The sequence below is a fragment of the Agrilus planipennis genome, unplaced genomic scaffold (genome assembly GCF_000699045.2).
Source record: "Agrilus planipennis isolate EAB-ADULT unplaced genomic scaffold, Apla_2.0 scaffold16, whole genome shotgun sequence".
NCBI classification, from domain to species: Eukaryota; Metazoa; Arthropoda; class Insecta; order Coleoptera; family Buprestidae; genus Agrilus; species Agrilus planipennis.
Window position 1 is genome coordinate 661,769 of NW_020438946.1, and position 15,016 is coordinate 676,784.

Consider the following 15,016-nt stretch of genomic DNA (forward strand, 5'->3'; position numbering starts at 1 on the left):
GTTCATAACAGAGAATACTCTTTCTGTAAATGCTGAAGTGGCCGGAACGGACAGCAAAAGTGACACTACTTTGAACAGATTTGGGAAATCAGGTTGTTCCGTAAATATGGCTTGCCATTTTTCTGTACAATTATTATTGATGTAAAAGTACTCTGAATTTCGAATAATCACTTACAAAATTACGATGTTTACTTGAGACCTTAAATAAAGTACTTTAGCGTACTTTATGTGTTTTGTAAAGTATAACGTACGCACAGTCGAAATAGAGTACAATACTTTATAATAAAGTACGGGTGGCAACCCTACGTGCGGGCCTCATGTGGCTAATGAGGTGCAAGCCGATACAAGGATTTCCCCTAAGATTCCTCATGAAAATCTCACCAAAAAAAAGTAGTGATACTAAAATGTGGATTGAGGGTTTTTCATATGGGTCTTAATACTTACAATTAAATCTACCTTAGGGGGGGTCGATGAGGCAAATCCGTTTGAAAATACTCTCGGTAAAATGAAAAAACTTATATAAAATGGTAACAATCCCCTTGCCCAATTATGTCGTCGTTTCAATGAATTTTTTTACATTTGCAACGAACCAACAAGTGTTATTGTTATTATAAATTATAAGACAACTGAAACCAGACGCATCAAGTCGAACAACAGTAAAACGATTGCAATTTGAAGTATTATTGACTACAATACAGCCCAATAACACAATCTTACTTAAGAGCAAACAAATTTTATAAACAAGTGTATATATACTTCCAAATGGAGATATAAATTGTATAGAAATTTGTGGAAAACTACTAAGAAAAATAAAAACCCTTTATACGTATTCATGCGATGCTAAATATTTAGAAATGTACCTATATTTTTTGCAAATAATGAAAATATTACTACCTGTAAAATTATAGATGTTGATAAAAAAATGGTTTATCTTAATGTTAGTGACGAAAGTAAAGAAATAATATGTATTATACCGCTGCAGTTTTTCATTGGTAAAATATATTTCTCATTCAATTTTGTATTTTTTTCATTAATAATGAAGTTTATTTATCCAATAATTTTTAATGGGATAGCAATAATTTTTCCCCGCGGCAGCTCAATGCGGTATTCCTGATAATGGGTAAATGCGGCAAGGAGTTATATGCCCCTTTCATGCCCTACAGGACAACCTCATGGGGCCGACAAGGGGGCGTGAGCTACCCACTTAGTTATTCTATCTGCACTCCCTCAAAATTCCAGTTAGGTCACAATTTTAAGGAAACTGGAAAAGGTATTGCAAGTTAATTGCTCTTCAATACTAAAATAATGAAAATGTAACTTCTTCCTGGTAAAATAAAAAGTCTCTGATGAATCAGTTGTTATTCACAATATTTCATGAGGGGTAAAGCTCGATTTTGCCCCCCGTTCTTTCTCCAGGAACTGCATTATATAAAATTAAATTAGAAAATCAGTTTAATGGAAATTTGACTTTCGAGATGGGTCAACTAAGGTTTCAATGGGACGTTTTTCTATCCCATGGTTAGTTTTTCGTTAGGGGGCGCCAAAGTGGGTCATCACTATTGGTCAATATGGTTAATTCTTGACCGATTTTAACAATTTCAAAGACAATTTCTAATGTAGTGTACCATTCTTAATAAGAATATGAAAAAAAAATTTAATACTTCCAATTATAATTAATACAAAAAATACTACAAACTTAAACATCATTTCCAGTTTTTTCTGTTTTTATATTACACCCTTCCTCCCTATTGTCCTCCTATTTCTTTTTATATTTTATTTAAAACAACCACACCGTTACCATATACCCCTAACAGTTCTTTATATTCATTCCATTCTTTATTTCCTATACTCTTTCCATTGCATTAATTTCCCATTCTATACCTTGCTACAATACGTTTGATTTACTACAATTTTTCCCTCTCAAAGAATGAAAGAAAATATATTTTTAAAATTACCGCCGAAGCAATTTGAGCAACCTTACAAGCTTTCTAGATTCAAAAGTTTTCTAGTTTATAGGCGCCAGTTCAATTATTCGGCGTTCGTCGCTTGACTGATCGTTAAAGTCTCCTATACTTATTAATCTAAATAGAAGAATAACATGAATAAAAAGAAAACCAGAATCTTAATTGGCATTTTCTATCAGAATGAAATAAAATGTCTTTATGTAGGTAACATATGTATGTATAAAAAAATAACAATCGACCTACTGGTATGAGTACTTAAACTTGTTTTCTATTTCATAAATGATTCAAAAGTAACCATTAGTTCCATGTAAAACTGAATATTTTATGCACTTATATATGTAACAATTGTAAAAACTGATTTACACAATAAGAATTGTCGAATTCTTTAGTTTTGTACAAATTCGTGGCAGGTTCGTTTCTTTACCTACCGTTGATATCTCTGGCAATGTTGAAGTCTCTACTGCAAAATGAGCAACGAACATACACATGTGTGTTATTGGTTGCATAGTACTGCTCATGTAAAAAGTCTATTTCAAAGATAAATAACTTTTTCTAGGGTTCTGTACTTCTAATGGAAACTTGGAACCCTATCAAACTCGCATACGTATTCCGTTTTTCCGGGGAAATCCTTATACGTAGAAATTTGAAATTGAACGCAATAATAAAATATTTGTGTCCCCGATTTCGCATTATTAGCAACTTTTTTTATTATTTTTTGGTAGATTTTAGAGGAAAAATTGTTTAAATTAAAAAAACCACTTTTCTGATCTTGTACGGATATAGACAAACTATTCATTTGAAAACAAGGATCTAAAACATTTTTAAGGTATACATAATGATAAAAATGCAAGTATATAACTTTTTGTATTTTAAAAGAACTTTCGAATCTAATATTATACAGAAAAAAAAACGAAAATGAGGTGCGCTTTTTTCTGTACGTGCCGATCTATTTACGATTTATTTGTTTATATGCGAGATTATAGTCATAGAAATATGATGTATGGAAAACTAAATTATCATGAACTGATCAATGGAATCGGAATGGAATGCTTTTATTATTGGTAACCTATTTTATCACTTTTTGAAAGTTTTCGGTGGAATTTTACAGATCAGTACATTGTACATTTGTGGAATTCACGAAATTCACGGGTTTTTTAACACAACAGCCTTTATCTATTTATACGGTTGTCTTTTCTTTTAATACATGTTGACATTCTTGTAAAATTTTCATTTTTCAACCTTCCAAATTCATGAAACGTTCGAAAATCCAAGAGAGCCTTTCGAACGAGTTCCAAAGGTACCTCGATAGCTTTACCCATTTTCAAGATAATCTGCCCAAAGCACACAAAATTCTAGTATTTCCTACTCTTTTATATGCACTGCCGATCACCCTCATATACTGTGTTAGTTATTAAAATGATAAAATATAAGCCATTTGATGCTATCAATTCATTATTAAGATTTTGGCTTGACCCTGACTACCAAACCAAGTTATTTGCAGACGTAAAACGGTACCTCTATGCATTCCATATTATGTTTTTGAATTCTGCTTTTCTCAACCTACCTCGCAAAAATGATAATAAAGAATTTTCTTAATTTTAAAGTTGAATGCTTTTTGACCTAAATAAGCAGTGACTTGTCGTTATTGCGATCTTTCTTTTGTTTTGAAGCTATTATAATAAATCGAAGGCGGCAAAAGTAAACAAACGAACGATTCGTGAGAAAGCGGTTTGTTACCAAGTAGTGGGACGAACTGAATAATAACTTATTACATTTTTCGACACGAATATGTATCTGTTACCTATACCTATGTTAAATCTCATTCTCACTTGAAATGTACCAGTCGGACCAACTTTACGGGAGAAAATTAACAGAGTGATCAACGAAACTTTGTATCATCATCATCATGAGGTCCTCAGTCCTAAGACTGGTTGGACACGCACCTCCACTCCTTCCTATCCTGAGCTAATCTTCGCATTTCCTTAAAACCAGAACAACCCACATCTTTAACTATTTGCGAACAGTAATCTAATCTAGGTCTACCTCTACCCCTTCTAACTCCCGTTTCTGCCTCTAATACGTCTCTGACTAGACCTTCATGCCTGAGAAGGTGTCTGTCAACGCTACTATTGTTGCTATGCACCCTTCAGGTACCCAGAGAAAGTCTGGCGTGACGTCGTTGGGGACTCGGACTTTCCCAACATTTGGTACCTTCCTGAAGGGTGTAATAAAGAGGCCCAAAGCTGTTTGTAACACAAAATTTGAAGTTATATACAGANAGAAACAACAGCACTACAGTCGATACCGAAATTTTGAATAATTGCAAATAAGGAATTCATTTAATAATCTTTGTTATAATCCTTTTGTTTTAATAGCACTAATTCATGAACTTACAACTAATTAAAAAGAAATATATCAAAAACTGTATGGGTACTTACGTATTTCATCATGTTGGTGATTTGTTTTCAAAATTTCCTTGTCACTTGTTCAAAGTTAGTTACACAGACGATTTCTACGATTCACAGACACATTTATTTGCTTTTATATGCTCGACTGGTCTAAACCCCCACGATTATTTGGCAATATTATCAAAGCTGATGTTACACAAAAATTAAGGTTAAACTCGGACGTGCGTACCATAGTGATAAGCAAATTGAAACACACATTACATAATTGTGGGTCCCAGACAATTGAAAATGGTATTCACTATGGAAAGTGTTACATTAACCTGACGAAACAGGCAATGCATTGGTACGTTTTATGCATTTGTTATTTTAACCTTCACTATTAGGGTAATTCTTCGTTAAAGAGTCTATATCCAATCCAAATTAGATACGTATTATTAGGTGTTAGATATGGCAATGTAATAAGCGTGATTTTATTGAATGAAATAATACAATTGATCAAAAAAATATGAAAATCTACTAATAAAAAAAAAACGCAAATATTTGATTGAGTGAAAAGGGAATCACAAGTAGAGTTATAACGAATGCGGATGAAGATGCGAACATTAGTGAGATTAAACTAGTGGATGCGGATGAGGATGAAGATATGTTGTTTGTTTAATTGTTACCATTATTTAGTTTGTTTATTTGTTTACATTTTGAAAACTCAGATAATTTTCCTAAGGATCGCGAGAATGTGAAAGACAGAGGGTTATGTTTATTTGAAATTTATATAAAATTGATTTATAGCTAAATTAATTAAAAATATTGCTAAAATTAAAATGCTAGTGCTATACATGATCGGTAAGTAGGACGTGCATCCTGGTACCTTCACAAGTAAATTGGTATTTTCAGTATAAAGGTCTTTTTGATCATTTCATTACTATTAATGACTTTCCTAGGCGCACCCCCACTGATTCCTATAGGTACTAAACTAGAGCATCCTACATCCTTAACTGTTTGTGAACAGTAATCTCATTTAGGTTTACCACTACTCCTCTTGGATCCTGTTTCTGCTTCTAAATGTCTCTAGCTAGCCTTTTATGCCTAAGAATGTATCTTAGCAACCTATTTCCTCTATTTCCCCTATTTCTTATTGACTTTTATAGCGCCCTTTGTTCTCTTACTCTTCCTAATACCTCTTCATTTCTAAACTTCTTTATCCACGGTATCCTCATTATTTTTCATCATCTTTTCTGCCGCGCCAACCGACAACGTTTCGCACCCTTACATCGCCGTGATCCACACCCACACCTTTAACAATTTTTTCCGAATTTCTAAATTAACCGTTCGTGATCATAAAAGTGACCTTTTTTAAGGGCGATTAACACTATGCTCTGTTTTATATCTCTACTGCACTTTCCATCTTGAGTTATCTAACGTCCTAGATACCAAATCTCAGAGACTTTTTCTAAATTTCCGTCTCCTATCTTTATAATCACTAATTTCCCTCTTTTTTCTTTCCTTACATAGCAAAATTGTTGTTTTAGTTTTATATATTTTTATGCAATACTGTTTTGTCAGTATCGCTTCTATTTTACCCTCTCTCTCTCTCTCTCCCCTCTTTGCTAGATATGGTAATACTGCTATATATCTATCCCTAATGTTTTCCTGTCTTTAATGATGTTTTGATGTTTATAGCGTCTTCGATATATAGATAGAAAAAGTAGTGGTGACAGTGTGCATCCTTGTCCGATGGGTGTAATAAAGGGAGTAGGTGTAAGTAGCAAGTGTCCTGATGCCAGTGTTTTTAAAAAGTGGTTGAAATGCAAAGAAACAGCTTTATGTTTTATAAAATGAATAGCCTTACTGTTTTTTCAATTTTTAACTAATTTTAGGTCATCATTTTTTTTAATACTTATTTAGTAAGTTTAAAAATATTAAAACCATGTAATTGGTAATACTAATTTTGTATTACAGTGTTTTGTAGTGCATTATTGGACATTGCGTATTTATATTGATAAGTATAACAATGAACTGCTGTGATGCTTCAATAAATTTCTACTTCAGGCACGTATTCAACGGTGACAGACAGTGCTTAGCATGGGAAATTTATAGTAATTTCACCACTGATTAGTGTGGACGTATCAACAGTTTTATTTATGTAGGTCTGCACTAACTGTAGAGATAGAACTGTAAATCTATATTACTGATATATATATTAACGACATATAATGTAATTTTTATTCGGAAACTTGTTATTATAAATGAATAATATCTATAAACATAAATAATTGATATTAATCGGTGAAAAATATGCTGATACGTGGCAGTACCTCAGTATTTCAGCTTTATCATAGCTGTCGCTGACGAATGAAGCACACAAGTGCAAAATTGATTTTCTTTTCATTTTCTTTGCATACATGCTTAAATCTGATATCTCAATATACCATAGCAGTAATTTTTACACAGGTCTCTATCGATGTATGAGCAGTGTGAGATGTGGAGGTATTTAAACGATCGAAATCTCAAAGCTTCTATTAAATCTCTTTTTATGATTTTAAACCGATTGTTTTTATACTCACCGACGAATAGCTTTTTATCATCGGTACAGTACTGGTGAATAGCTTTTTACTTTCTTAGTCGCCGGTACGGTACCGGTGAGTAGATACATCGCAAAAATATAAGAAATGTACTATTGTTTTATAAATTAGTTTTAATTAATCATTATACAAGATCCTTGTTTTTATAATACATATCTACATTCCGATATTTCAACGCAAGTTTTGAAAACTTAGTTTTGTAAATGTATAGAAAATTTAAGATCTATTGTCATTTGTTTATTTTAATGCTCTGTGTAATATTTAATACTAATTAATAGTACTACTAATGTAAATGTTTGAAATCGTTCATGATTTTAAACTATTTTCTACTTATATGAAATATGAAAACTACGTCACATTGTTAGCCGAAACCTACGCTATAGTTCTGGTATTAGGAGATCATAAGTGCCTGAACGTTAATTTTTATTTAGTTTCATAATTAGTCACCAAGAGCAGCATCTAACGGATCAACATTTAATTGGCTGGAGTCAAACTTATTTCATATAAAATGGTTTGCTGATTAGCTAGAGAGCTAATATCATATAAAATATTACACACCAACCGAAGAAAGTTTACGGCATGTCACTTTGGGCCGTTTGGCTTGCGAAGATGGTTTTCACAAAGACGTCCCTATATCTCTAATAGATACGGCAATAATAAATTTAATAAATTCGTACAATGGAAAACAAAGAAACTGTAGATAATATTAATAAAAACCAAGGAAATTTTTCCGATTGGTCCTACCGTTTGCCACTTACAGCTCGCAAAACGTCAAACTTAGGAGCTGTGCGCTCGCGAACATTGCCGCGGTTAAAAATCCATAGCACCGCAGGTGTACGTCCGATCCGTGCCAAACAGGGCTCGTTCGAAGCCCAATGAATGCGGCAAGTTTTCGACGGAAGCAATTTTAAATTTTGCCACTTCTGGTCCGCACTAGAGCCGACCCAATTCGTGCAATTTGCTTTTTGTTCGTTTTAGTGTTTTCCTGAGGCCACAGGATGGTCCCTATTTCCGGACTGAGTGGTCCGATCTCTATGGGAGTGTTATCAAAATTTTCTAGAGATACGGTGCTCTGCGCCAAGAGTAAAAGCGCCCACCTACGAGGTTCCGCTTCGGATTTATGGTTGTTCGAAGTTTTGGCCAAGTGTTATTTTTGAAACCGAGACTTAAATGTTTAGGAGGACATATCTGGCGAACTATTGAAGATAGCGCTAAAATTCTTTCACCAGCGGTTGACCCGTACCTAAGTGTACAGGAAAAATTTAATTTCGAAGAAAAAAAAAAATTAAAATTTTGAATTTTTCATCAACACCGAATTCGACCACGTACGGTCCATATCGTCCACACTGAGACGGGGCATCCGTCTGTGAAAGAATTTTTCGGATAGGTACATATAATTATCTTTTGCCCCTGTATATCTATCCCTACAGTTGTACTGTCTTTTATGATGTTGATCGCGTCTTCGATGTACAGATTAAAAGTAGCGGTTACAGTATGTACCCATTACAGACAAAATATTAAATATTTACAAAAAATTATTGCAACTTTGTTAAAAACAAGTCCGTTTTTTGAATACAAAGATATCGCGGTACCTACCCTGACTATTATTATGAAAGCCATAATTAGACATCGATACTTCGGGACATACGCCGCTTGGTATTTAGTACTTATAGATACCTCATTATGTAATTTAAAAATTGGGAAAGATGTTATTTCACATTAATAGAAAACCTTCGAATTCATCAGTTTATCTACAACTCCTTAAACTAACTAATTAAGATTTGGATTCATATTTCTATTTATTCATTGAGCAATTACTACTCCCTTGGTGGTTATGTGGTCAAACCCCTTCCAGTTTGTTAATCCCTTTCCTGATCATTACGATTTTTCCATTATAATTTGGTCCCGACCGAACCAAACCATCCTCCCCTGTATATAAAACTTTTAACATTTTTTTTTAACTTTTGGGTGTTTCATTCCCACCAGCCACTAACTAATGCTGGTGGGCGGGCAGTCCCTCCGGACTATGCCGGAAGGTAGGGCGGAAGGCCTTCTTCAGCTTTTTTTTATAAATTGTGGGAATGAGTGGGTGGTGGTTCGGGTGAGAAAGATGAGACGGACGAAATGAAGACAGAAGAGAATGAAAGATTATCTGTGGAATATTACTGCCTCAGNTTTAATTTTAGGTCTACTTTATTAACAATCCCCTATGCCTGCCTCTAGTAGTTTTCAAGATGTTCAACTCTGAAAAATAAAAGCTAAAAACCTTCGGTTTGGACAGTTCCTGTTTCCTGCTTTTTCCTTTTCAAATGGAATAGCCTCTATTTAATGATACCGTTCGATGCGAAGTTAAACGCCCTTTCTACTGATATAAGGTTTTAAATTTAAAATATGTAATCGTTTTTTTCTGGAAAACTGTTAGAGATAAATACCAGTAGTGTATCGCCATCTGGGGAGTATGTGTTGTGTTGTGAAGTAATTCAAGCGTTATACAAGGCCTGATAAATAAGGTATTTCAATTTGTCTAACTGAACACGCCTACGTGATAAGCACTCTATCCATATCAGTATAAATGTTTAAGTTGTTAGTCAGAATAAATTTCAGCCTATACCCACTAAATGATAAAATTTTCGAAATGAATTAAAAGTTTTACACACTTACATCTAACACATTCATAGTTTGACAAGTTTGCTTTTCATTGCTAAGAACCTTGTAAAATATTGTTGAATTCCACAATTAGTGGTTAATCGTGTAGAGATGGCGTTCGCTAGGTTGTCTGTAATTATTCATTAAACGATGTTTAGTGGCAACTAGTATTAGAACTTTATGCTCTGATTAAATGGTGTGCTGTACACCATGTTGCTGATGTTCTACCCTTGTCCTTTGCAAACAGGTATACATCCACTGTAATTTATGACTTGACCCGTGTCTTCCTTAAACGTAGTTGTATAATATGTAACATATTGTCTTTGCGTCTTTGTCTTTTGTTACTGCTTCCGTCCTTTTCTACTTGTACACATCTTCCCTAAGAGATTCCTGAGACGGGAGTGTTGGCAGAAGAAAGTCAACTTTTCCACTGTATCAGTCAAGTAGACGTTACAATAGTTTTATTTGTATGTGTAGGATTTGCAGGTGATATAGCAGTATTAGTATCTAGCAACGAGGAGTTAGAGATAGCTTTAAATAAAATGGAAGCGGTACTGACAAAACAGTACTATGCAAGAAAATAAAAAGTAGGGAAAGAGCGAATATAAAGATAGGAGACGAAAAATTAGAAGAAGTGGCTGATTTTAGGTATCTAGGAAGTCAGATAAGTCAGGACAGAAGGAGTAGTTAGAGTAGTATAAAGCAGAGGATAGCGCAGAGTCGTATTGCCTTCAGTAAAAAGGAGTCACTTCTGTGCTCGCGAACGATTAATTTAGAAATTCGAAAAAGGTTGTTAAAGGTGTATGTTTGAAGCACGATGCGAAACATGGACAGTGGGCGCGGCGGAAAAGCAAAGGTTAGAAGCTTTCGAAATGTGGTGTTATACGCGAATGATAAGGATAACGTTGGTAGAAAAGGTTAGAAATGAAGAGGTATTAGAAAGAATAAGAGAATAGAGGACTCTATGGAAGTCAACAAAAAATAGGTGAGATAGGTTGGTAGGACACCTTCTCAGACATGAAGGTCTGGTCAGGGACATATTTAATGTAGAAACTGGAGTTAAGAGGAGTAGAGGTAGGCCTAGAGTAGATTACTGTTCGCAAATAGTTAAAGATATAGGTTGTTCTAGTTTTAGGGAAATGCGAAGATTAGCTCAGGATAGGAAAGAGTGGAAGTGCGTGTCTAACCAATTTTAGGACTGACGACCTTATGATGATGATGATAATGAAGGTTGAGATCTCAGTTGTAAATTACAATCGTAACACGTCTACCAGAGAAACTTTCAAATACTCCATTTTTCAAATTAAATACCTATTTGACTATGCCGATAGAAAAAGTAAAACAAAAACACGAATATTTTGGTATTATACCTATCACAACAAAGATCTTTGGGGAAAATATCTAATCGTGAAAAATAGCAATTTCGAAAGTCGTTACCATTATTAATCTATTGTTTGTTGAAAAATAAATTGTTTATTTCGAATACAAATCAATATTTCATTAATTTATAGATAGCTTGCAAAATTTCAAAATACAACCGTATCACAAGGCATTCACCAAATATCCATACGACTATAATTCTCTTATGCATTATGGTAACAATTTCTTCGCTGTGGACAGAAGTAAACCAACAATTACACCTAAAAAGGAAGGAGTCTCTGTGGGACAAAGAGAAGGAATGTCAGTTTTGGATTGTATCAAGCTAAACGATCTTTATGGATGTTTCAAAGGCCATAAGGAAAGTTACTACAGACGAATCTGTAGAACGTATGGAGTAAAATAATCTCGAAATAAATAATTGTGTGGTTTTCTTTGTCATTTATCCATTGTTTACTACATTTAATAAACATTTATTCTAACAAGTACAAATAAAAATGCTTTTATTAATAAATCCTTTTTGATATTTCATTATGAACACGCACCTCCACTCATTCCTATCCTGAGCTAATATTCGCTTTTCCCTGAAACTAGAAAAAAAAACTTTTGGGTGTTTCATTCCCACCAGCCAGTAATGCTGGCGGGCGGGCAGTCCCTACGGACTATGCCGGAAGGTAGGGCGGAAGGTCCTCTTCAGCCTGCTTTCAGGAATCGTGGGAATGGGTGGGTGGTGGTTCGGGTGAGAAAGATGAGACGGATGAAATGAAGACAGAAGAGAGTGAAAGATTATCTGTGGAATATTACTGCCTCAGCATTTGCCTAGGTGATCCAAGGAAACCACAGAAAAACTTGGAACAAGGCAGACGGACCCGGAATCGAACCCGCGTCCTCCCGAATGCTTAGCAATGGTCTAAACCTCTAGGCCATGCCGCTCGGTCCCCTGTATATATAGACAGATATACCTATACGTATATTATCAGCTAATTTTTCATTGAAATGATCTACGTGACTACTTTTGAAGGAAATAGACAATTATCTGAACGAACTATGAATCCAGAAAGATCTAGAGATTTACGAGATTTATATCGCTCTGATCGAGACGTAAACGGTAATTTACATCCATGTACACTGAAATTAAGTATTTTCGAAGACGTAACTATCTCACAAGTGGATCATCCACGTATTTGTGTTTCAAACGTCCGCGATTAGATGTAGGTAACGGTTAGAGGTACCTGTATTTACGGTGGCTTCGTCCAGTACCTACCACGGCAAATATACGGGCAATTACACTATGAGAAACTGCATGACAAAGTTATTACGTCGTAAAGAAATTGTACGTTCAATTAACGACAGTTTACGATGTTCGGCCGACGACCGAATACCTACTTCTGTTTATTGATCGTTGATCGACGTTTGGCCCAGTTATACCTACATGAGGAAGAATTGATAAATGAATAATTCAAAATGGGAATAAATATGCAGTCTACTGTTTATTATTCTGGATAACAGCTGATTTGATACAAAATTCCCGACTAGAATTTATAAGGGGCATGCCCCATGTAGCGTGCGGGTAAGGTTGCTACCTTTTCAGGCTTTACATAAAGTATTTCTCGACTAAAAGGTTCAAAAAAAAGTACTCGGCATTAAAATAAAGTATCTACTTAATTTTTTGTTTTTAAAAACATATTTTTTGTTACACCTAGCAGCCAGTAACAAATTGCTGTCGCTCTTAAATACATTAATAGCCTCTAAACATGGCAAACAAAGATTTAAGTAAACNTAGTAATAAAACCGATAAAATTTAAGACTTACAAATATTAGGAATGTGAAAGTATGCCAATCATTTTTAGATCAGAAGTAAAATAACATTGTAAATTATAAGCATTCCTATTTGTAGAAAAGGTAGAAAAATGAGTTTCAATCGAACGTAATAAAAGTTCCTTGAAGCATCCTTATCAAAAATCATAATGGAGACTGGTCCCTAAAATGTCGAATTTTTAACTTAAAATTACTCAAACTTACTTAAAATTAAAAATTCCATCATAATGCAGAAATTCTCGTAGGTGCATATAACTATATTAATATACACAGGCAAATGTGTTTGTGTGGCAATCGAACATATGTGTTTGATGTGTTTGTTGTAATTTGATTGTTGTTGATGTATGTGGCGGTATCCCGCCGAAGGTTCTTTTGGTTAAATTCACTTCGAATTAATAGACTGCTTTTCTTTTTACACTTTATTTACACTAATTGCTTGAGTTTGATATATAAATTGCATTGGATATAATTTGAATGATTGAAGCTGAATTGTAAAGTTGAATATGAATTTGGTTTCAACTTGTAATAATATGTATAAGAATATGTTGGTTTTAAATTGCAATAATGTTAGAATATTAATTGATCTGTTTGAATTTGAATTGTAATAATGAATATGAATATAATAATGAATCTCTATCTTGGTCCAGGACTTAAATAGTATACACCAAAATAGGACACGCCTCTAAGTAATACAGACCCCTTGGTCAACGCTACTATTGTTGCTATGCACCCTTCAGGTACCCAGAGAAAGTCCGGCGTGACGTAGTTGGGGACTCGGACTTTCCCATCATTTGGTACCTATCTGAAGGGTGTAATAAAGAGGCCCAAAGCTGTTTGTAACACAAAATTTGAAGTTATATACAGATATATACAAAATAAATACAAACTAAAAACATTATAAAAAAAATATATACAAATATTAAACACATCGACACCGAACAGTGTCCTACCAACCTATCTCGTCTATTTTTTATTGACTTCCACAGAGTCCTCTGTTTTCCTATTATTTCTAATACCTCTTCATTTCTAATCTTCTCTATTCACAGTATCGTCATCATTCGCATGTAACACCATATTTCGAACACTAACCTTTTTTTTTCCGCCGCGCACACTGTCTATGTTTCGCACCCGTACAGCACCGTACTCCAAACATAAACCTTTAACAATCTTTTTCGAATTTCTAAATTAACCGTTCGCGGGCATAGAAGCGGTTCGATCATGGTACGTTCACAGTCGAATAAAATACTGTAGTATACATTTTGTATGGCAGTATTTACCTCAAGCTTGATTCTCGCTATCATCTTGACGACGACAGGATGCTCGTCAAAATTTTATTCAATCAATTTAATATGCATTGTGTACTCACATTATTCGTGTATATCACGGTTAGAAAATACTTTGATGTGACGATGTTTGTCGGCACTTGTTGCTGACGGTCTTTGATGCTTGCGAGAATGTATTCAATTCGTCGGTAACCAGCAAAGGGATGTTATTAAGAGGAAATCGTTAAATTGATATTTAGATATTCTTTTCTACTCTAACTCCTTAATTTTTCCTTCAAGTAAAATCACGAACTAACAGTCCTAAATTTGCCGAATGTGAATACAACAAAAAACTCACGGATTTCTAACGGACGCTTGCCTGCCGCTGCTAGACGGATAGTGGGAATTAGCCTTTATACGGCACGGCTATCTGTCAATTAACCGCGGTGTTTATTTCGAATGAAATTTTGATCTGATCGTAACTGAACCGTTGACATGAAACCAAATGAATGAACGCAGTTCGGTGCGATGGCGGTTAAATCGTCAGTCCTACAGCTTTATTCAAAATTTAACTTTAGTGTACAAACATAGCAAATACAAAAAAATGCTTTGTAATCATAAAACTATACAGTTGTTCCTATGCACACTTGAAAAGGACTGATTGAAACAATTGCAGTTTTATGATAAATTTGCTTGAAACATTATAAAATATTTCTCTTACTTGTTATCCAATATAATTGCCCTAATAGCTAAATTTATTGTTCAAAAGCAGTTAAATTTTCACAGGTTTTACTTCTACCTGCATGATCGGTGATCCGTGATCAGGCCGTTTCTTGGCCAATCGTATGAACCAACGTTTAGATATACTTAATGCATCAATCGAAGCCGGTCCACCCTGTATAATGTACATAATATATCTGCATCAATATATTTATGTATCTATACATTAGAGAAACCGCAGT

The 15,016-nt window shown here is 34.3% G+C and overlaps 3 protein-coding genes across 7 annotated transcripts in view; 1 reads left to right on the top strand and 2 right to left on the bottom strand.

Annotated features, from left to right (window-relative positions):
* LOC108744697 (cuticle protein 70, isoforms A and B-like) overlaps window positions 1-4,488 on the bottom strand; it is a 14,877-nt gene extending 10,389 nt beyond the window's left edge. Inside the window, exon 1 of the mRNA XM_018480592.1 lies at window positions 4,403-4,488. Coding sequence (XP_018336094.1) covers window positions 4,403-4,414 — 12 coding nt within the window. The 5' untranslated portion in view covers window positions 4,415-4,488. The remainder of the gene's footprint in view (window positions 1-4,402) is intronic.
* Window positions 1-15,016, bottom strand: part of LOC108744618 (carcinine transporter) — a 144,291-nt gene that overhangs the window by 75,482 nt on the left and 53,793 nt on the right. The gene's annotated exons all lie outside the window — the stretch shown is intronic.
* Window positions 1-15,016, top strand: part of LOC108744695 (unconventional myosin-IXb) — a 139,661-nt gene that overhangs the window by 53,483 nt on the left and 71,162 nt on the right. The window lies entirely within an intron of this gene.